General features: G+C 35.7%; 1 protein-coding gene across 2 annotated transcripts in view; it reads right to left on the bottom strand.

Annotated features, from left to right (window-relative positions):
• Positions 1 to 25,287, bottom strand: part of BBS9 (Bardet-Biedl syndrome 9) — a 313,308-nt gene that overhangs the window by 149,215 nt on the left and 138,806 nt on the right. For both annotated transcript variants that reach the window (XM_075143047.1, XM_075143048.1), the window contains one exon: positions 4,935 to 5,157. In XM_075143047.1, the coding sequence (XP_074999148.1) occupies positions 4,935 to 5,157 (223 nt within the window). The remainder of the gene's footprint in view (positions 1 to 4,934; positions 5,158 to 25,287) is intronic.

The raw sequence follows: 25,287 nt of genomic DNA, 5'->3' as shown, positions 1-25,287 counted from the left end.
AAAAAAAAGAAGTAGAAGAAAAAGGATGGTTTAAAGAAAAATAAAGTCCTAATACAAAAATAAAAATCGTTGCTTGAACAAAGCGGTGAACCAATACAGGTGCCACTTGCACACCAGAAACTACTATAGGAAAAGCAGGATCACATTCTAGCCAAAGAGTAGCTGAGATACGCAAAATACAGGTTATGAAATACTGCAAATAGAGCTCCAATCAATCAGACTGACACCTAAACAAGTCTCCAAACAGCCACAGCTGAGACTGCTTAAGGTTTTCAAAGCAATCCTGAAAAACACACAGATATTATGAGAGACTTAAAAGCTACAGAATTAATTCACTGCAAGTAATCAGGATTTATGCTATAAAATTCTCACACCCATTAAGCTCAATACATGACAACCTGGGTGGTCTACAGCACCTTTCCCCAGCACTTCCCTGGCACTGACCCACACTTTGGGTTGGCACCACTCCCCAAGCCCCTCACCGTTCCTCTCATCCAACCGTTTATGCATTGCCAAAGGCAACACAGTACATGATATAGCCTGATGTGGCTTACAGTTATAACCATATTTAGCCAATGATTCTGATTAACTTTTAATCATCCTTATGAGAACATTTTACATACTGGAAAACTACCATGTCTCTCCTCAACCTTATCTTTCTTTTTCCCTAAGAAGAAACAAAAAGCAAAATTGGTTCAAGCATTTATATTTTTTGTGCTCTTCTCTGAACTCTATTCAATTTGTCTAAGTTTTTCTTAAATTGTGTTACTTTGTAATTTCAACCAAATCTTTCTCATGAAGAATAGAAAGAAGTAAATATATCTCCTCATTAAAGTCACATGACTACAACCCAAAATTGGAATTTGCCTTTAACAGGATCATATTGCTGACTTTTATTCAGTTCCTGGTCCACTATAACCCCCAGGGGACTCTCCTATGGCAACAGTGCTTAAGGAATTATGCCTCAACTTTTAGTTTGTCTGATTCTTATTTGCTAGAGTCATCATCTTACTGACTTCAGGTCCTTCCTCTAATTTATCAAGATCAGAGTTATTGCACTTTCAATGTGCTTGAAACTACTGCTAGCTTGTTGCAAAGCCACAATTTTAACATTCATGCTCCATATTCCATTACTGAAGCCATTAAAGAAAATAAGGAACAAAATCAGACACAGCAGAGGCCATGGCATACCTCCAACATATATTCTTGGATTAACTACAAATACTGATAACTATTTTCTGAAGGCATCTTTCAAATAGTTGCACACTTAAAGATAATAATCAGTTTTTCAATGTGGCTTCAGGCAATTTCTCCAGATTTCAGGGTACACCATCTTGAACATATTAAAAATAGCTTCTAGAAATCCAGCTTACTGTTATAGCGCTGCAATGCCAGAAGTGTCCTAGGCACTTTGAAACAAATTTTTAAAAGTTGGTTGCTATAGAAAAAGGAGTTTCCACCATTAAGAAAAAGAATGGGCTTCAGAAAAAGTGGCATTGAACAAGATCCTCAAGCTAATGACAGTTACACTACTGAACAATTACAGGACCATCTTTGGCTTGGCTTGGAGCTTAAACATCCTGAAGAACTTTCCCCTACATTATCATCCAATATTTAACCATAAATATTTGGATACAACTTCAATTCTCACCATCTCCTTCTCCATGTATAATTCTACCTCATTCTCCCCTACCTGTTCCCTCCTTTAAGGACTGGGAGAAGAAGTTCCTCTATTTTATAGGCATTATCAAAGAGCTCTTTACTCAACAGCATATAGTTATTTTGTATACTGTTTCCCTTTTATAAGACATCATTCTCAATTTCTTCCTAGCATAGACTGAACAGGTATTTTTAGTTGGAATCAAGAGTGAGGCAAATTTCTTGATTATCCCCACTAACTGAACTGTTTTCACACTGAGGAGTGGTCTTGGGCACATGAACTTGTTTCTTTTAGGTGAATCTAACCAGGCAAATGAATCCTGGGAATGCACCTAAAGCACTCCGACAGCTAAGGGAGGATCAGTACATCGGACAGGAACAGAGTTAGTTCAACCTCTCTCTGAAACACACAGATGACAGAAGTCATGTTGCCAGCCTCAATTACTTCCCCCTGCATATCTGCTTGTAACAAACGGACCACACTACTTGCCAATGTAGAGATAGCCACTGAAAACCCAAACAGGTGACAAGACAAACATATTTTAAAAGCCTCAGTAGAATCTTTATTCTCCCAAGAAAGCTTGCAGTTTTCTACAGTCTGTCCAAACACTCTCACAGTTTCAAAGCATACAGCACGTCCTGCTAGAGAGTAACTATTTAAATACTATGCTATTCTAAGTGTTCAGCAGAAATATTTACCTCTAATGAGCCTGTCCCGTAAATGAAGATGAAATTTCTTACGTTTAAGCTGTTCCATACTTTTCAAAAAACTATATTCTCTCAACAGTTAATGAGTAAATGCATAAATGTACAGACCCTTTTACCAAGGCTTCAGGCTGAACTCTTAATGAAAATAAGAAAGTTGTATTAGGTTTTATAATTTCTTTAAATGATACCTTCTTGTGACACTCTGAAGTGTTAGCCTAATTAGGTCATAATTTTGATTCTTAATCAGGTGATTTGATATTCAAAAGGGCTACACACTGGAATCAGCAATTTTGCAAGTAAAATAATTTATTTTGGAATCTGTATTTGGATTACAGATTTTAATTCTTTTTAATGTAAATCATGGCCAAAGGGCATTTCAAGTATAGCTAAAAAAGTTTATGTTGGGTGGGACATTGCTATACCAGGTCTCTACCAGCTCCTTACAGGTACTTAATTTTTCACTATTCATGTGAAACAGTAATCCTGGTCCCACATATCATCAATACATGGCCAACAGCCCACAGTCAAATATCATAGAATCATTAAGGTTGGAAAAAACCTCTAAGATCATCGAGTCCAACCATCAACTCAACACCACCATGCCCACTAAACCATGTCCCTAAGCGCCTCATCTACACATCTTTTAAATACTTCTAATATCTTCTGTTTCGCTTGGAATGTATTTCTTCCTTGTATTATTTTTATTTGAGAGGTAGTATAACTGTCTACCTGTACCACAATTATTCTAGTGCATGTCACTCATGCCTTCTTGGTGTTACTTTGGCCTCATGTAATAGAAAACAGTGGGTTTAACATTTTTTAAAATTTTAGTCTTTATATATGCAACATGGAGAGCATGACCAGACCACTTTCCCAAGGTCCTTCATCAAGAGCAAGATTTCTGCTAATTTGCTTACAATTTTTAAAAATTTTACTCTTTTCCTAAGATAACTAATCATTACCAAATTGAATAGCCCCCTGATCTCAATAACACTAGTCAATTGAACAGGCAGAAGTGAATTTCCTTATTAAATCAATTCACTTTATTAGCTTAGGAGGAAAAAGATGAACTGCAGGTATTTATACCCTTCCAAAATTCTTAGAAGGAAAAACAATGCCTATATAATCTTTTCAAAGTTCAACAAATGAAATACCCTTAACATGTATTTTAGTCTTGCAAAGAAATACTAACAAAAATTTGTAAAACTAATTTCACACTTATTCTGGCTCACTTCTTCACTTCACATGATTATCAGTCCACTTCCAGATATGGGCATAGTGTAACACTAAAGAAAAATTATATATATAGTTTCTACCATTGCACAGTCTGCAGCTGTTTTACTAAATCATTTAAAGTAGCACATGCAAAGGAGGGCTGTGCATAGTAATAACAAGGACTTCTAAGTAGCTGAAACGTTGCACAGGCCATTCAGACTATATAAACAGGAATAAAATTATTCTTTGTAATGTAAGAAAACAAAATACAGAAAATCAAGATACTGCCCTAACACAACTCCAAACTTGATCAAAAACAACACCCATGAAGACAAAATAATAAACTCCCAATTTTAAGCATGAAGTGTGCATACAATACATATTTTTCCCTACAGATGTGAAGACTGCTGTAGATGAAGTAGGTCATTGAGGCCAAAGACCATAGTGATATTATGTGGTCTAGGAGACTATGAAGCTGAATGAACATCCAATCCAAACCCAGAGCAGCAAGCTGGGAAAAAAACTGTTTCCAAGTCAGGAGGAGTATCTGATGTTTATTAAGAGACTGCCTGGCTCACTAGAGAAAAAAGGCAGGAAGAAAATGTCTTGCACCAGTACAAAGATGCGAGCATTCAGACTCTACAGAAAAGGTGTGGCTTTGCTCCCACTGTTACTAAAGAGCAGGAATATAGAAAAGGACATGAATAAAATTTCTTTAAAAAATCATAATTCCACAACATTCATTTAAATCATTGTGCAACACTCCGAAATCTTCAATACGTTCCTTTTCCAATTGAGAAGTATTATTCAACACCTACTTAAATTAGTTTCATTTTTAATTTCATGCTTTCTGTGAGATATCACCCAGCCAACTAGTACTTTATAAAGTTGCAGATTTTTTTATTCAGTATGTTATCACTACTTCATAATTAGTCATATGCATATGCCATAAAGCCAGTAATGCAACCATAATAATTTCTGTATCAAGAAAGTAGGACTTTTCACTCCTCACTTTTCCATCACGTTAGAAATGCACACATGTATACAGTCAATAGGAAAGTGCAAAGAAATAAATGATAAGGCTTTTAGAGCATAAAGATGACCATCTGGAGTTAATTTGCTGTATTACTGTGCATATGCTGTAAGACCAGCAATAAGTGATCAAATTGAGATAAAACTTAGATTTAAAATTATCTTATTACCTAACTCATTCTACTGGTCAGCATCACAGCCAGTGTTTGATTTACACAGCCAGTGAAAAACAAGCTGCTAACACATTCAGATGTGCATAATTTTTAATTTTAATATACAAATACATATTTTGAATTATGAACATGCACTTCATGTCTTACCTGGCATGACAGCAGCTTGCTGAGTGGCTGAGTCTGTACTTAAGGAAAGGCGACCACCTTTGGCCAATCTATCACAGAAGACGGTGATGTTCTTCTTAAGCCTGCTAGTATCCTTGGGCATGCACAACTGGCTGCTGAGAGTCAGGGCCTGTTCCTTAGAGCTCTTTGACAAACAAGTTCTTAACAAGTAAGAAATTGCAGCATCCACAGTTTCTTCCCAACCCTGGATTAAAGAAAAGGAAATTAAATAAAATTAGGTGAACTGTAATATGATATAGCATATTAAAAACAAAGTAACAAATCAAGGACTAAGAATTTTCAAATGATACTGATGATACAAAAAATATAATTTGGGAGTTAATAAGTGTCATGAACACACAGTTCTTTAGCTTGTACAAGCAAAAACTTTGCCAGGCAAGCCTGAAAAAAACCAAACTTGTCCCATTTTTGACAAATATAATTTCAATAATAATAATAATAATAAGGACAGTATGTGACATAACAGTTAAATTCAGTAGTTGTATTAATAACTGAAAACTAGAAGTTCCTGGATGCAACATTTAGAATTAAGAACAGAATTGAGATGTAAATATATACATAATATGTAGTAAGGCCAGGGAAAAAAAAAAAGATATCCAATTACACTGTCTAAGATTCTGACAATACGCCAATAGCACAGAACACCATGACTGCAACACAAAGCTGCAGGTATTCAGTATCCGTATATCAGACCAATTAACTTTAAGTCATGATACCCACAGCATCAGCACAGGTGTACCTGTGCTCTGATGAACTGGGACTTGGATTTCTAACAGCATAATGTGAAGCTGTAAACATTTATGAGAAGAGCAGCTTAGTAATCAGTTCAGTTAAAACAAGCAGCTATCTATGGAAAAGCTTTCAGGAGGAAAAGCTATATTCAGTGTCATATTCAGTATACATACTTCCACAAAATAAAGTATTTACTCCTGCAAATAACAATTAGTAAAAGCAAGTAAGTTTCTTTTCATAAGGCACCTTGAAAAGCACCTTTAAAAGTTAGGTTCAAGTTTGTAATCTGTACTATGGTTTTCAGTGTCATGAACAAATCAGAGACGTTCCTTCAAGTTAGAATCCTGCATAGCAGAAGTCTTGTTATTTGTGACAAGGTTATTAGCTTAATGTGTAAAATCTAATATGACATCTATCTCATTTATGCAGTGTGCAATGAAAAATTGACTCTTCTTGATGCATTTCTGTAATCTTAAATGATTTAAAAAAACACTCTATAATGAGACCATGTAATTATTCCAAAGTGCCTATAATTAATACACCTGCAAGTTAGTCACAAAGCCTGCTCATGTCTTTTCATGACAATCTTACAGAGCTTGGACAGACTTAGCAACCAGTATAAAGGGCTTTGTGGTCTGCTGGCTTCAGGACCTATAACATCTCTTAGTATTCAGCTACCTGTAAGCAACTTTTATATATGTGCTGCCTACATGTACAGGGAAGTAATATTCAATCGCTGCAGTATTAGTGTCTGCTCTCTCAACATTCCTGATTGGTTGGGACTTATTTTGGCAGTAGTCTTTATTGACCTTAGAAGTTTCGAGGCTACAGTCTGGAACCACACAGCTCTATCTGCTGCTCAGCTAACAGAAGGTAACACCAAGGTAGCTCTTTACATGGCAATTACTCAGGCAGAACAAAAAGAAAACTCAAGTATCCAGTTGTAATTAATATAATCCCAGAGTCTTCAGTTTTTAAGCTCCTTCTCATAATGCATTTTACTTTATTGAAAATGCCCAGCTGAACAGCAAAATCACCTACCTATCCAAATGTCCATGACTGGGTAAGTATAACATTATTGGTCCCAATTTTAAAGAATGACGGTGTCAACCCTGTTGGAGTCCACTGTCAAGCCCAAATAAGGTTTGTGAGGTTTTTTTATCAGATATATATGGCTTTTGTGAAAGCTAGGGTACTACTTTCGACACTTAGAGAAGCAAAGGCTACCATTCCTGACCTTGTTACTTCCTAAGAACAGGTCCAAGACAGGTGCTTACTAGTGGTCAAGTACGTCAGTGAGACCACACAGTCATATGCACTTCATCCTGGTCCAAAGATACACTATGCTTAATGGTGTCCTGAAAACATGCTGTATGTGTATAAAACATTTACATTTTTCAGAGGAACAGGATCAACTAATGGGGTTTTCTTAGTCTATGTTTGCCTTTCCTGACTTCAGAAGAATGACAACATTAACCTACTGTCTCATCTGGAGTGCCCCCCCAAAAAACATGTAAATTAGAAAAATCATGCCAGTCAATCAATGCTGTGGTAACTTAACATTTTTCAAATATTCTAGAAAAAGTCCATTGGAGTGTAATCCATCCACTGACCTGCGATGGCGACAGGAAATAATCCATTCCGCAGCCAATTTAAAGAGGTTAATGAGCTGGTAAATGCTGTCTACAATCCCACGTACTGGGCAATGAAACTTAATATGTACAAAGCATCAAAAACAGTCAAGCCAGGCACTCCTAATTATACTACAAATCATGAAAAATAAGACAACATAAACATAAGAATCTTGAGTTTCACTAAAAGACAAAGAAACACATGATTAACTGGTGTCAGCATACAGTAGCTGAGAAGCTGGCCAATATATCCCTCCAAATAAGTTACAAAAATGCAGGCAAAAGGAGCATTTAAATAAGGAGACTGAAATACAAGCTAACAAAAGTCAGGAAATTAAAAGTGGCTACTATTCTGTCCTTGGCTCACACAGGTATGTTTTACTTTGTACCATAGCCTTAACATTTTCCAACCCTTGTTCTTACATTTCATTTCCATGTAAAACTGGTTTCTCAGTAGACCGTAAAACTATCTTCTCCAATTCAAGGACTGTTGATCTAGTAAGTCCAGTCAAATCCAAAGCAGCCTTTATGATTAGTGAAAGAGTGCGCAAAAGCTACCTCTGCGTGAAAAAAAGTCTTGATGGAAATCTGTTGAGGTGATTTTATACAACTAATAATTAATGTCCGCAAATAAGACTGCATTTGTCAGCAATTTTTATTGGCGCAAGGGGAGAACTGAAGGAAGAAGAAAAATTCTTCACCCCTTACACGTTAAAAAAGCTAAAAGATGTTTGAAAATGAAAGTGTTCTAGTCTATAAGCCCACACTGAGGAATGATTCTACAGCCATAGTTCTAATATTCACTAATGGCTTTCTGTGTAGTACTCTGCATATTTGAGGTCTGAAAGGAACCCCTTCAACAGAAGTGTGATACCAGTAATCCATCATCCTATGACCAGCAAGCATTGCCATAAACGCCACAACAAATGTGAGTCAAGACTCACAGAAAGAGGTGTTATTAAATCATGCAAATTCTTCATATTGACTGTATCACGTGAAATAGATACGAAAAATATTTAATTCTTCAATTTAACTTGTTCACTGGGAAAGTCTTGGCTTCATGTTTTGCATGTACACATTATTATTTTTCTCTTGTACATAATGAGGGGAGATTGGCACTTTCTTTTAACCAAATCATATACATGCAGGAGTCTGAAAACCAAATGCAGATTTGTGATACTAGGAGGACTAAGATTGTACTAGTACACATCACTTATATTCCATATATATTATCATTAAGGATCCTCAGGTGTAACGACATATCTGAGTGTGACTGTGATTATACATTCGATCTCACTTTGGCATAAGGTTTAATCTAGAGTAAAGAAAGATTTTTAGGTTCTACCATTTACCGAACAAGAAGAAACCTCCAAAATTATGTTCCTTGCAGGGTAAATGACTAACCTACTATTATTCTAAAATTCGAGACAATAAAACTGGAGGCCCATCAAGCATGTGAGACCTCATGCCGCAGATAAATTGCCGGGCTGTAGAAAGGCACTGATCCTGTGACATAACATGCAGGTGGGGAACGTGATTGCCAGTGAAGTTTGCGGGCAGGCCCTGTTGGGAGGCACAGCAGGGCAGCCTGCCGCATGACTGCACGACTCCACTCTCCAAGAGTTTAGCTGGTCAACAGGCAAGGTCAGCTAGACATACACGGGGGCAGGATCTGAGAGAAGGATTTCAATATTGTTGTTAAGATGCATAGGACACACATATAGGGAGAAGCATGAGATAGGGCCTAACTGTTGTCAGATTTCATAGGTTTACTTGTATAGTTTAGCTTCTTAACACATTTATACTGTATAACTGTCCACAAGCATTTTCTTAAGTTTTTAGAGTCCCCTTGCCGCCCCCAATAGCATCATTCATAAATCACTGGAAGTTAATGAAGTAAAAGATGAACTGGTAAAGCTAAGTTGCTCCTACTGAGGTCCAGTCAAAATCCTATCTAGCTGCAGGGCAGAGAACTTTACAGCGGTTGGTTTCCATTGCAAACACATACACAAACAAAAGTACCAAGTCCGGTTTCTAAAGACACCCAAGCGATTTCACTTGGAAAACACTGAGAATCTAACAGCTCCTGCTGCAAACACCACACTGGAATTTCTGGTGGGTACAGTGGTTTTGCTTCATGATTCCCCTCAGAACAAGGGTGAACTGCTTCCCACACAGACAAGATCTAGTAAATATGAGAGAGAGACAAGCAGATAATAATACAGCACATTCTGTCACACCACTTTGAACAAAAAAAAACAAATTCGGATATTTTACCTACAAGTTTTACCACATTAACTTTCTATGAAAAATAAAAGCATTTGTTGCTTTTTAACTGAAAATCTTGAACAAGTTTTACCAAATTTTAAGCTGTACTTAAGCAGATAATGAATAAACTGAAAGTCTACCTTTCTCCAAATTGTTTAATATTAGACTTCATTAAAACTTTTTCTGAGACATTGGAGGTTTTGACACACAAACCACTGATTTAGCTAATGGCAAACACACATCTAGACAGCCAACCCAAGCCTCATCTGACTGATGAACTTCATAGATAAATTGATTTGACTAAACATTGAGAAACAGTGGGCAGTCAAATCTATGATTTGCAAGGATAGCTTACAGGACTATCTTAAACATATAAAGGGTAGATAAAACCTAGGTAAAGATTTTTTAAAATACTATCAAGCCTTCTGAAGTTATGACACCATCAAGCTTTATCTGGACCAGATTATAGCAATTAGTCAGAGAGCTATGTAGATTTGTAGAAACAGCTTGATAAATACTTTTTCTTACATCCCTATTCTGAAAAGTTAAGAATTATCATTACATTGAGTATGTATATTTACAAAAGACTTTTGCTAGAGCAATCTTTGTGAGCTAGATTTTGTCCTGTAAGAAAAACCTGTAATAGATGTAAATAATACATAGATTTACTTTCAGATCGTTCTCAGACTTTAAAAAGAACACACACACATAAACAAAGAAAAGGTGCAACTGGGAGACAGGACCCGTGGGATGTGTTGAGAATTAATGCTCAGATTTTATGACACAGCATTTCCTTTCTGTTAGTACTCTGCAATTGTCATAAATTCAAATAATACACCAGAGCTTAAATCCTACAAAGGCTCTGAACACAAAATGCTCAAGACACATGTAGAACACAGCATGGGAACTGAACAGGCGGGGGTTTTTGTGAAGTTTGAAACTTTAACTAGTTCATTACATTGCATCATAACACAAGTAAAAATGTAATTTATAATCACAATTTTAACCAGACGACCCAATGACTTTTCCTCTATTTTAATATAGATAACCATGGAAACTCAATTTTGCCAAGCTATTAGTCTTCCAATGTTTTTTTTTTCCTCTGGATATAAGAGATGAGCAAAGGGTTCTCTTTGAACGTAAACCCTAGTTCACTTTGTGATGCTTTATATAAGAAAAGTGTATAATAGGTCAGTAGAATTAACTATTGTACCACTCAAACTGATGGAAACATGCTTGTTATACGAAAGCAAAACAAAAGACAACAAAGTAAATGTGTAAATGCCAGCCCCATGAAAGACACTATTTAGCTTGGAGATTATACCTACAAGGTTTGAAAAGTTACAAAGTTAATGATTTAGTCTGCAAAAGAAAGAAACATTGTTCTAAATGCCACAAGATTTTTTGATGGGAAATGCTTAGAGAACCATAGAAACAGAAGATTGTTTTGACTGTAGTTGAGAGATGAATGTTGTCTCTGAAAGTGTGCTTACACCAAATACATAGACAGGACTGGAAGTTACTGGTTAAAGACTTCTGGTTAAAGAGCTTCAAGCAGAAGCGTTTGCCCAAAAGTGTAACAACAAAGATTTTCAGAACCAATTCCACTCTGATAGTGGGTAACACAGAAGAGCAGCAACTTCTCAATGAATGTTGCTAATGATATAAGCCCATTATGACACAGTATTATTCTAAAACGGTTAGACGTTTTCATAGTGTTTCTCCATTAGGCCATTCAGTTTCGCTTCAATTAAATCTGCCAGTTCCTTTTAGCAAGCCAGGTAAAGTGGCTTGTGATCATCAGGGAAAAAATCTTTAACATTTCACAAGACCCACAAAAGCAAGAAAAAGTAGAATTAAAATAGCTGCTTCAATCCACGGTTACAATATTTTGCGTGATATCATGCATATCCCTAAACTGCAAGAATATTGACTCCTATTCAGGACCAGAATCTAGAGGTACAAAAGTAGCTCTAAGCAATCACTGCAATCAGCTGAACTCCATCCTAATAACAACATCTGTTGCACTGTATCTAGAACATCTCAACCTGCCATGCTAGGAATTTTTTTTTTTTTTTGCATAAAAATGCCCAGTAAGCTACATTAATACAGGATAACAATTTCGTTTATTGCCCAAATAATCAGAGAACATATAGAAGAACATGTTAAAGTAAATCAAAAGATGTAAAAATATTTCTTAGTGCTCATTGAAAGGTAGATAGTCACAGATGGACAGTTCATGCCAGTAGGATTACAAGTCTTCTTTACAAAAGATATTAATAATTCTCTGATAAGAACCTTCTCTAAATAGGCTTAAGACCTTTGGAGGCAATCTTTTAAGCTACATGATTTCATTGCTGCTCAAGAAACAAGTCACTTTGCCCACAGAAAGTTTCTATTTCTAATTTAGTTTATAAAATATGAGATGAGAAGACTTAATTTCACTCAAACACTAACTATGGTTACTGGATTTTTTAAGCAACAAAAAAGCCTCTATTAAAAAATGTAACAAAATGCTTTATGTAGATAACAGCAAATAATAACAGCAAGGGAAGTCAGTCATAGATGAGTACAAAAATCTGCACACAGTGGTGCTTGCTGATAAATCTCTTCATAAGTTTAAAGCACAATAAAATTCATTCAAAACCCTTCACATAAGATGTCTTAAACAGGAAACTGAATCATCGTTGTGAGAAGATTAGATTAAAACAAATTATAGTCTTAGGGCACAGTTCTTCCAACCTGGAGGTAACCTGGACAGGGTTTCTAGGTGGGGCAAGAGTGCTCTATAGGGAGCAGACCCGGAGATGTGAGCAGAAAGAAGCAGCTCCTGTAAGAGCTCAGAAATATTGTAGGGCTGAGGATGTTCCAGGGAAAGGATGGGGCGGACAATATGGAAAGGGGAAAGGACTGTTGGGAGGTAAGTGTGAGAACACTGGTTTACGGAATCAACAGAACTCTACGGATTGTGGAAAATTGAGTTAGAGAGCTACAAATTAATAGTATTTGTCTTAAGTGTAAATAAATCATTTAATAGCACATCAGTCAAATTTGAACAAGATTGTTCCTAAGTTGTGTTCATGAGCCAGACAGATATTTGATTGTGTATCTTAAGAAGTCTCTCTTAAAAAGCCTGAATTTACTTTGAAAGCCTTTATCTTTCTTAATATTATTCCTAAGGCAACAGCGATGTTTCAAGATGCCTATGAAGTAATTTATCCTGGAGTGATAGCCAAGACAGTTCTGAAAGAATTCAAATGCAATGTGAAACATACTGCAAAAACTATGCAAAATTGGTGCTAGCCAAATTATGGGAATTCTTACAGCTGTTAACTCAGGAATTTGCCTGGCTATATCTTATTTCTTGATTTTAGTCACAATAATGATTTCATCAGCTCTCAAAAATGCTAGAATACTTGGAAGCTCACCTTACGGAATTACAACCTTGGCATTTATGCTTATCCAAACCACTAAAGAAGAGGTTTCTATATCTAAAAGCATTGTATATGCTAATTCACAAGAAACACCAGCTACGTGTCTCTCAACCCTTTGCTTTTACAATGATTAAAAAAAATTACCTTATTGTTACACACATACAAACTGGTAATCCACTAATCCAGGGCTACTGAACTGGTAGTCTCCAAGACAGGCACAGATGATTAGCAAATTTTGCCAGGATTTCACTGTGCTACCAGTCATCCTCACCCACATTCTTCAAGCACATTCCATATTTCTAATGGACCTATTTGCCTTGAACAGGACATAACAGCACAGCAGCCATGAAGATAGCATGCAACATTTGCCTGTTCTGCCAGAAATGGAGCTGACAAACTTTCCTTGTGAGTGTGCCCGAAAAATTACTGCTAAAAATGAATTTATAAGGCATTTAGGACACCTTTTGAACAGAGTCTGAATAAAATGAAAGAAAAAGCCAAGCAAATAGACTTTATATGTATATAGCACTCAGAAAAAATGTAGTAAAATATTACTGAAGTCTTAATGTATTAAACTTTGAACAGTCTCAAGAGACAGCGTATTTTTTAAGATGCACATGACTTGGTTGAAGAGTTATCCTTGTAACAACATAAAACCAGTTTTCTTCAACATAGTGCATTAAAAATGCCAGTCACAGATTATTCTAGAATCTTCTACAATTCACTTTTGTATTTAAAAAAAAACAAAACAAAAACAAAAACAAACAAACAAAACCCCACAAAAAAAAACCCCAAACTCCACATATATACGTAACAAAAACCTGCCACTGGAATACCTAAAGAAGCAGGGAAATGGTAAAATCCTACAGACCAGTGGAATTCAAGTCTGATGAAAATCCAGACAAATGACTCAAGCTTAAATACATTTCAAATCGATTAAGTGCCTAAGAGGGACATTTGTAATGAGCACACAACAAAAAAAACACCAACTGAAATTCTTATACTAATCTGGCTCTCTCTAATCATATCTTCCTTTAAATCAAATATTATGTATAACATCCATAATAATAACTGCTTTGATTTTTATTTCTATTGGCAATAGAAATGAATTCATTTCTATTGAGAATTTGCAGACTGATGAAAGCGCTATCCAAGTGAGGATATAGCTGAACATCCAAGACAAGCTAAGAGACAGAACAACTAAAATGAAGAAAATTAGTAAGATACATAGTTCTAGAAGAATAGTTCAAAACAGTAGATGAATCAATTTCATTTTAATTCAAGGAAAGAATTTTAGGCAGAAAAACATCCTTATTTGTGAGATGGTACTCTGAAGTCTTAACCTATTGTCAAAAGCTACATTATAGGCATTTAAATCTTATTAAGGATTTGGACTTGGCATACTTACCTACTCCAAACAAATTACCATTTACTTAAAACACAAGGGATAAAAGGCAAATGCAAAAACCAAGAAAGTACAAGGTAACATCTTGATAACTCTGACCATAATATGTCATCTCCTGAATAATCAAGCTCTGTAAGGATCCTGATACAACAGATATTTAAGGTATAAAACATTAAAGAGCCTATGAACAACAACAAATAGAAGAGTACAGAAAGGAATCAAGACTTATACAGGAAACTGTATGAGATCTCTTTACAATATTTATTGAACTAATCTGAGTATAGCACAACAGATCTGTGCAGAGCTATTTAACACTAACTATTCATGCTAGCAACTAGTCTCAAGCTACTTCAGAGCATTTAATTCAAATATTAATATCTCACATTTTGAGGTAGCAGATTGCAAATATCAGCTTTAAAAAAAATCCTTGGTGAGTAATTTTTTTTTTTTTTAAATCTGATCATTTCTGCACAGCTATGCTGTAATTGCCAGTGACAAAAGAAACAGCAACTTTTATCTGTTCAGTGTAGAACTATTTATTTAATAGAAACTCCAGCAGCATAAACAACTCTCTACAAGAACTTCTCATTTTGAGTCCTACTTAGTAAATGTATATTGATATCCTATGGCAACTTCACCTGACAGAAATCTATATGACAGATTCTTTCCTGAAAAGTACACTTGCCATTTAAAAGTTTCTTTCTCTGGTATTTTTGTCTTCTGAAGCACAATTCACAAACCTCTGAACACTTATGCACTAAATATAAGACTAATAGTTTTTGGAGGATTCTATTCTATGGACATTTAACTTGAAATCAAGATTTGCCAAAACCTCCTTCTATAATGTCTTCAGGTATGGAAGGAAAGCTGAAAATGCATATGGCTTAGAAATCAAAGTAGTGTTTTTAAAAGCTATCTTATAGAATATGCAGTATTTGTCTTTTAGGAATGGTGCTCTTAAACTAATATTTTACCAAGGATCTTCTGGAAAAATCATAATGTAGAAGAGTAGTACTAAAGCAGTGGGTGTTTCAGGAATCTAGCAAATTGAGCATTACTAAACAAAGGTTCTGAAAGCTGCATTCCATCATGATGATGACCTCTATCATTCAAGATTTTAATATATTTTTCAAGTCCAATTCAGAAAAAAGCCCTGCTCACAAAAACAAATAATGATTAGTAGCAGTTGTAGAGTTTCATGTATTAATGAAATAACTGATAACACAATTAGAGAGTGTATCACCTGTAAGAAAGGAGAACTCCTCCAAGTGGGGACCATAATCATAATATTTCTACAGCTGCCTAACTCTTCCATGCTTTGCGTTTAGGAAATTGCATGCTTCACCAAAACATGATATATCAGGATGACTATAGATGGTGGTTTTATTAGCTCTTCCATTAAAAGTTAATTAATCTCTGATTGTTGTAGCCAAATTTCCACACGGGCTGCATCCTTTAGGATTGTATGTTCTTCATTCGCACAAAAAGACTTTAAAATTAGGTTAGAATTAGGTCAGAATTAAATCAGTAGTTTTCTTCTTGACAAGTAATGTATCTATATTGCCCAACTCCTCTTTCAAATTGTCTCGTATCTCAAAATGGGAGCAATACAGAGTGTGTCCTAAAACCTGGTTTTTATTATTTTATTTCTGGACAACAGTGAAAATTATGAAGATCTTTAAGGCCGAGTGGGTGAGAGGCAGAGAGGAGGGCATGTTTTTCAACAGATAAATTCTAACTATCTGATTGTCCAGTTACTCCTCTAGTAGTGCTTTTTTGTTGTAATACAAATACATCCTGTCTGGAATTGTAAAAGTTCACACACATCATGGGTTTCTGCAGAAGCCATTCCTGAATCCTGAATTTTTGAGGGGTTTTTGTCATCTTAATTTTCTTTTTAACTTGACTTCTTACAACTATTGATCCCTTTCTGGGAACTGATGAAAGAAACTCTTGTATGCACTACATGAATGGAGTGGTTTGGCTTCTTTGTGGCCAGCTTCAGAGGTCTACTGTTTGGCTTTTTAGCACTGAAATCATCTAACACTTCATCTTTCTTTTCCTCAAGAACTTTTCACCAGTTAGCTAGGAAAACTGAGGTGCTGTTTTGGTTTTGCAGATGCTGTCAAAGCTGTCTGCAGGCATGCAAACACATCAGGAGTCATGCAGCTTGGTGAAGAATGCTATACATCCAACAGCAGGTCTGCCATACATGAGGTCTCTATAACTTCAATGAGATTCAGCAAGACAATTTTTGATACAGGGAAGAGGAATCAGACCTTCTTATATTTGGTCTGGAGAAAAAAGCAGAGAAAATATAGGCTAAAAAAAGCTTCCTGAGACATCTCACTGCATCTCAGCCCATATTTTATTTTCACATCAGTGATACACTTGGGAAGGAACTTTTCTTCTCTTACTACAATATCCTTTATTAGGTTACAAATATAAGATGCTATGAAAGTCTGACAAATGAGTTTGTGTTTCCAAAAGCTGTGAAATATGGAACCAAGCCCACTCAAATATTTTAGCTCTGAAAAAACCAAAACCTGACAAAAAGTTTGTTTCCTACTTAAATTTTCACAGTACTTTAGATCTATTCACCACTAACTTTAAACTCAGCTCTGTTGCTTCAAATTGTGGAATTTTTATTCTCCCAAAATGCACAGGTGAGGACAATGAGGATAGTGGCAAACTGGACTTGCATGTTTACTTGGATAGCCAATTTTCAAGCTTATACTAGAATTATTGTGGGTTTTTTTGCTTGAGACAGTAGCTTGGTCAAAGATCATTAACTCCTCCATTGTTTGTACAGCCTTGTCTTATGACCAAATGCCTGGTTTACTTTTGAGGTATCAAAATCATATTTTGGCTGTATCAAACTCTCGCTTAATTGAAAAAGCCAGGAGAAGATGGCAAAAGAAATTATGCAATCTTTATGTCCCTTCAACTTGAACTGGCCTGTCCTAATGTAAAGTGAGTCTATCACCACCTGTGCAGATCGGAGAGAATACTGGTATATCATTCTTAATCTAGGAACTAAGACAAAGCATCTTACCATTAACTAAAAGGAAAAACTTCAATCTGAAAAAATGGCTACTCTGAAAATCATGGTAAAAAAGCCAGTGAGTTTTTTTCTGGGATCTTTTAACAGGATGAAAGATTCACGTGACATCTTCTTACACTACCTAGCAATATCTTTGTAAATTCCAGCAGACAGATTATACAACAACACAATGTGTGAACAATAGCTATAGGTTATCTAATAATAACCAAAAAATGCTACATTATGATTGCCATTTAGAACCAAGAACAACCATCAACAAATTCAGAACCAAAAGCAAGACCACAACTGGTTCCCCTCTCCCCACCCTCCAAGAACAAAGATTGGATGGTGATATACCCTCTTAGAAACATTTCTGACTGTCAGATCTGAGGGAAATGATGAATTTAGCTGTATATCATTAAGCCATACGTTCAATATAGAGAGATTCATAAAATTATTGGGAGTATCTCTATCTTATTTTCTCAGAAAATGCCATGACACATGGTTGGCTTTTTTTAGTCAGATACTAACACAGAATTACAGTATTTAGAATAAAAGTATCATAGCTTTGAACTGATGTGAGACAATCAGAAAATAAAACCAACAGTAAATATGCAACTTACCAGTCTATAAACCCTGTCCTATTATATAATATAAAGGCCGTACACTAATGATGCTGAAACTGGTAAGTTTTTTTAATATATAAGTAATTCCAGTGGAATTCTACAATCAATCATAAATCACATAATATTTCTAAAACACTAATACAATACTTTTCAATACATAGCAAGACTCTGCAGATCTTTCAATTAGGACACAATATCAAGGTAATTCTCCACTGACAATCAGCTTTTTAAAAGAAACAACCAAAAGAAAGAGTCACTGATTATGCATATTGAGTGTTAAGACCTTTTGGTGAACAACATTGCCATAATCACTGTAATGTATCACTCTTGTCATTAAGCAGTTTAGATGATCACTGATCTGAACTCCTGGTATGCAGCACATATTCAGTAATTACTACTACACTAAAATATTTTAGCTTCTCTTTGTACCTGAGCTAGATAGATAACACTACCCTAACAAAGAGAAAGTTTAGAGGTCCCCATCACGATATTACATAAAGAAAGATGTCTGATAACAGAAGCTTATTTAATCTGTCAAACAAAGGGTATGTCTCTTGGGATAACTGCAATACTTTGTAGGATATGCAAGCTAGTTTTAAAGGAGGTAATATATGCTGAAGGAAAACTAATCACAGCAGAACACAGTTCTGCCTTGCCTAATTTACACCAAGAAATAAGATCCCTGAGTAGGTTTCTGCTTACAACAGACAGACCACTGAAGATTAACTTCAGTATCTCTAATACTGGCAGAATAAATAAGGGGATAGCTCAAGTTAAATACAAAATTAATTCTCAAAACTCTTTTTTAAAATACACCTAACCAACAGATGTGTCAGATTCTCCATCAGCATAAGGCTTATACCAAGGCTGAATGCTTGTTCTGAGCTTGATACAAATTCCAGGGAATACAATTAAACAAGACAAGAATACAAAGATTCTTTCTGTCCTGAGAACTTTTAAATTCATAATGCACCTCAAAACCTGTTTCTGCATAATTTTGTTTAAACTAATTTTATGCCATCTGGAAGAAAAAAAAAAAGCTTTCTTTTTGAAAAGCGGTACTACCAAGCACCAGAAGCAAGCCTTTTAAAAAAATAAAAATCTTATGCCCCCTTCTTACCAGCCACCGAAAAAACTGCAAATGACAAAAAAATTTGAAAATACAATTGGGCATAGCTTCTTCTGCTAGTCCTTTGCGGTGGGAAGCATCAGATAAAGATAGATTTTCATTAATACACACAAGGTTTAAACAGACCACACTAAGCCTTTCTTTCTCAGCCCAACAAAACATTGGCACTTTTCTATTCTACCCACAGAATTCACTATGAAGAATCGCATGAATTCAGCCACAGATGAAGATCACTAGATAGTGATGTAACTTGCCTCCAACTTGCTATGTTTGCCATAACCCACTGTCTTCTCAGTAAATAAAATTAACTGCAGGAAGAGAATGATTCACAAACATTTAAAGGAACTGTGATAGTGCTTAAAGTAGTGGTGAGACCACCACCTTGCTCTTCAAATTCCCTCTTTCCCCCAAATTACTTACCACAAACATTTGATCTTTCATTTCTAGACATTATAAAATTGACAAGTAATCAATCAGTTTGAAATCCTGCTTTTAAAGGATCACAAATAAAAGTAAAGTAGAAATGGTTACCCATCAATTTGCAGTAACCTAGTGGCTTTACAACCACATGTCCTTCACTCCACCTACTCTAATTGTCTCTGGTGTACTCTGGTCCTCTGGAAAGCAGGGCTAGCAGGCAGAGCGCTGAGAAAAAGCGTTTAACTTCCATATCAAGACGTAAAATCAAAGAAGGCTGGTACTCGAGCCACGCTCTTACTTCTCTTATCCTCCAGCTGGGTCACAAGGACGTTGACAGGATCCAGGCACCACTACTCCATTTTTAACCTCTCTCCCTCATACTGGACCTTCCCTGCCCAGGGAGGAGTGGGAATCTCATTCCTTCACCTTCATCTTTCCCTCACTTGACAGTCTTATGCTGCCCTTAACCAAAACTGAACTTCAGACTGAGGTTGATCTTTTTTACTGAAAAAGGATGGGTTTTACCAGGAAAAGCTTAAGGCTCCTTCCTTTTATTTTGGTGATTAAAGGTTTAAAACCCACTAGCTTTTTTTTTTTTCCACTTCTACTGGACTTAGATGCTTGACTGTACCAGAAGAGTCTTTCTGAATGGTTCTGTTGCATGGCCTTGATTCAAATAGGAGGAAGACTTGTTTATTAGTTTTGATTTTTGAAAAAAGATAGCCAACATAATTTAATGTAAAGTATTTTTCCCAGCTGGAAAAAAGGCAACAAATTGCACGTGCTTCTCCCTCTAAAACGACTTATTTTCAGCTGTATTATCCATCTTGTTTCTACAAAGAAGAAGGTGGGGCGGGAAATAATGTATCTGCTATAAACTTGTCTGTTCACAGAAATAAAGAATACAATTGTATGGAAAACTGGTTCCAAGTTACCAGTTGTCACTGCCCACTGCCTTGTGGTGGTTTTGATTTTTTTGTTGGTTTGTGGGGTTTTGGGGGCTTTTTTTGGTTTTGTTTAAGAAATTTAAGAATTATTTACAAAATGCCAAAAGATAATTCGTAATGGCCTATGGCAAACAATAAAATATAAAATATTTCAGCCTATTTTAAAATATTTCAGTCTGTTACAGTTGGAGTTTTGCATTTAAAAAGTGGTTAAAACAACAAGCAGAGTATAGAAAATATAAGACACAAAAAACTAATTCCAAATGTATTTTACTGTGATTAAGACCCAGGTTGGATTATACTCTAACTAATTACAAGAATTAGTGAAAAATGACAATTTCCAATAAATTCTAAGAATTAGGGCTCATAAAAATTACTCTTGCTAAAGACGTAACTATTAGCTCAAAGCTTCAACAGGACTAAACATTAATGGAAAAATTCAAGAAGTTGGCTACTGTCAGTCTTGACAGAATTAAGACTCCTGGAATTACAAAAATAACCTTATCTTTGATCTTGAGAACGTTCACTCAGTAGAGGATTCTTTCCACAAAAGGGTGTTTTCTATGTTACTCAAGAACTCTACAGTAAAACCCATCTGCTATCATCCATAAAACCTAGCAGGCTATCTAGTCTTTCCCAAGTGACTGATCTTTTCTTATTCAGGTGATTTACATTCAGATCATCTATTACAGAAAGCACAGACACTTTTGATAGTAACTCCTATGAATCTTACTAGGCACTTCATGATTGTCTTATGACACCATCTCTTTTTCATCATTACCTTAAAGTATATTTTTCTACTTTATCTAATCAACACTGTAAAGTAGTAAATTTATAGTCACTAACTTAAGTTAATTACACTAGATCATAAAGTCACTTAAAAATACGCATTTTACCCTCAGGCTTTTTTTCCTTCTTCCAAATTACAACTTCAATAAGAAATTCAGATCAAATACAGACATTTACTTTGTTGGTACAATTCCAAACATAAATAAAAGGAGATGAAAATGTACTTTCTCAATGTCAGTTTATAGCTGTTACTATTAACTGTAGTATCACACATGTGACTATAACAAGCAAGGGATGATTCTGAACAATGAAGCACCTGTACGTCATTATTTGGTAACATCACGAGAACTATGAAAATATTTATTCTTCAGTAAAGTTACTATTGATGGCTATACTGCTGAGGGCCCTCCATCAGTCCTAAACTTAGAATGTTAGTATTGACAGACATTTTTTCCCTTTGTAATATCTTAAACAAAGAAAGCATTAATAACTTAATGATCAGACATATGAGCCATCAGTCAATCCAGATGCCATGCAACCATTATATCAAAACTATCCCGTGTAGCATGAACCCTTTGAACCCTTTAAATTAGCCTGGACAAATTCTCTCCTTTCCCAAAAGGATCTCCTATTGTAAACATATGCTTTATCACAAACTCAGCATTTTTCAAATATCTTTTTTCATCCAGATAATTCAGCTTGGCAAAGTATAATCACTGAAAAACATCCCTTAAAATGTTTCTTGCTTTTTTCATTTTTCAAACTTTATAGTACTTCAATTACTGTCACTCCCTGTTATAACCTAATAACAAATATGCTAGTCTTGCAGAACAGTCACCAACTCTCCTAAAAAAAGTGAATTGCATAATAAAATCTCCGATACATCATTATTATTATGGTGATCATGGATTCTTTTGTCTCCAAAAGCACTCTAAAATAGTTTTCTACCATATATTTCAATAGATAGCAAAACATAGGACTCAAAAACAGTATACATTTTAAAGTATAGTTTGCATGGAGGTGTGATACTATGCTCTGAAATACCGACAATATATACTTCTATATTTTGAATATGGGTTTAATTTTACTCCCACAGTAACAAAGTACATTGGGACAAAACTGCACCTAACTTCCATGCGAATAAGATTGATTTTTTTTCAGTTTTGGCATCACTTCCTTAATTGGTTTCATTAGCAGAAGGATTAGCTCATTTATCCCACTGGTGAAAAGCAGAGACCTGAGAGATCTCATTCAATTTCTGGTGTTATACTTCTCAGACTGTGCAGAATTCATGAAAGAATCACTGAAAAAGGGGAATGTCCTTGCATTTCCAATACTAAACAAGAGCAACCCTTTTAGTCAGTTTAATCAAAGCAATACTATTTAGGTGCTAGTTAGAAGTTTACTGCTGGAAATAAAATATGATGCCAAATATCTGTTATTCCCAGAAAATATGCAAGTTTGCAGTACTACTTCCACTATATCATTGTATATACAAGAAAAACCAAATTTTACATGTTCTTAGACAAAAGTTTGCAGCAACAGAAACCATTTAGGAGTCTGGGAAAAAATTGGTGACAACGGGAGCACAAAACATCACTTTAGTATTTGCTAAATATCTAACTGGAGTGATTGCCAGGTCTAGTAAACAAGATGCAATCTGTTCTAAATGGAAAGGCATGTATGAGAATAATGTTGATGTTATGGTCAGAGAAGCATTTCTTTTTACGGTAACAGTATATTCTAAACATTTCCCTTTTATTAGAAAAACACTTCCATAGTTTAATGCTCACAAGGCAGAAAATGTTCTGGAGATGTAGACTGCATCCAAACTGTTTTCTAACACATTCCCTCCAAATAAAAATACAACAAACCATTGTGCAGAATTGTTTGAAGAGTGAATAAAAATTCTTCAGAGTACTTTCTTTCACCAGTGTTCCACTCAACTGCTTGCAAGGAAACCTGAACACTAGCTAGGAGCTTCTGTCTGTAAATATCATTGGTATGTCAGAAGATTTCCCCCTTCTCTGCCTAAACTTCTCCTTAAATTACATTCAGATTTCTGTGGTACCATAACAACTTCAATATGGCACGTATTTTTGTATTTTGTAAAGGCTTCCTTTCCATTTCCACCTCCAGTTATTGTTGGTTTACATTTTTCATCCTGGCTGCTCTGCAGGATGTACATCCTTACAATATTTATGTGAGGTCTTACAGCTTTAACATGGAATATTGTTAACTACTATATCAAAACCACATCAAGATATATACTGAAGTGATATCCTGTATTATAGGATACGCAACAGATTTCACCATGTTTTATCAAAACATGTGTCAAAGCAATGCAATTCCTGATGGCAAAATAAAAGTGAGTCATGCAAAAAATGGTTGTTTAGGCTTTTATGAGATTCATATGAACTTTCTTTCAATTCCATTCAGGGGAATGCATACTCCTCAGTTGTGCAGCTTGATTTTTCAAGTTTACATGAGGAAAAAAATCCAAAACAAATCTCAACAAAACTGTTTTGCTTTGCCTGCTATGGGTCAATATCATGCAAAACACCAAATCACTTTCCTCCCCCCAGGCAGAAATTGCAGATGATCCTAGATTCACTTGGAACCCAGCACAAGCTTTCTAAATGGCCACAAGCCATTCTACGTATTCCGGGTATGTACCAAAATCTGGATTCACTGTAATTTGCACTGGAAATTGCAAAAACCCTGTGCAGAGCATGAAAATTAAAATTAATGTGTACTTAGATAATTCTTATTTTTTATTCTGTAGAAGTCATTTGTGAAAGGTTATGTGGTATACTTTATAGTTCAGATACCTAAAAGAAACTGAGACGTATTAATGTCAAAGTTTATTTCTCTTCTAACTTTGGCACGCTATCTTTAAGTACTTTATTCTAGAACTCAGTAAAAAGGCTGGACTTGACTAACTGGAGATCATAGAATCATACAATCATTAAGGTTGGAAAAGACCGCTAAGATCATCGAGTCCAACCGTCAACCCAACACACCATGCCCACTACACCACGTCCCTAAGCGCCTCATCTACACGTCTTTTAAATACTTCCAGGGATGGTGACTCCACCACTTCCCTGGGAAGCCTGTTCCAGGGCCTGACCACTCTTTCAGTAAAGAAATTTCTCCTAATATCCAAACTAAACCTCCCTTGGCTCAACTTGAGGCCATTTCCTCTCGTCCTATCGCCAGTTACTTGGGAGAAGAGACCAACACCCACCTCGCTACAACCTCCTTTCAGGTAGTTGTAGAGCGCGATGAGGTCTCCCCTCAGCCTCCTCTTCTCCAGACTAAACAACCCCAGTTCCCTCAGCTGCTCCTCATAAGACTTGTGCTCCAGGCCCTTCACCAGCTTCGTTGCCCTCCTCTGGACACGCTCCAGCACCTCAATGTCCTTCTTGTAGTGAGGGGCCCAAAGTTTAGAACATTCCTTAATTCAACTAAAGCAGTGTTTAGCTGGGGATCTTAGGCGAGGATAGAATATAGCATTATCCTTCTCTACAGACCATTCTCCAAATTTTGCGCACAATCTCACATAGTCACACTCACTAAATCAGAGCAGAATTTACAAGATATCTACACAATGCAGGACTATCTAGAGCATGGTTTGGAGAATACAAGTACATTATCTACTCACAGTGTTTTCTTTGTATAATTTTCATCCATTATATAAACCAATGTGCAAACCATGAAGACGAAGTATGGCAAATGCTTAATAGATTAAATATACTGTATTACTGTGTGTACATGTCTATATTTTACAGTTCTATTGGAATGTGTGCATGTGAGTACACATGTATGTATATTATATAGTGTTTATGTTAGAGTCTTCAAAAAAATTGGGGCTATTCTGTTTGTGCTAA

Source organism: Calonectris borealis, chromosome 2, assembly GCF_964195595.1.
Source record: "Calonectris borealis chromosome 2, bCalBor7.hap1.2, whole genome shotgun sequence".
Classification (NCBI taxonomy): domain Eukaryota; kingdom Metazoa; phylum Chordata; class Aves; order Procellariiformes; family Procellariidae; genus Calonectris; species Calonectris borealis.
This window is presented reverse-complemented; position numbering and strand designations above follow the sequence as displayed.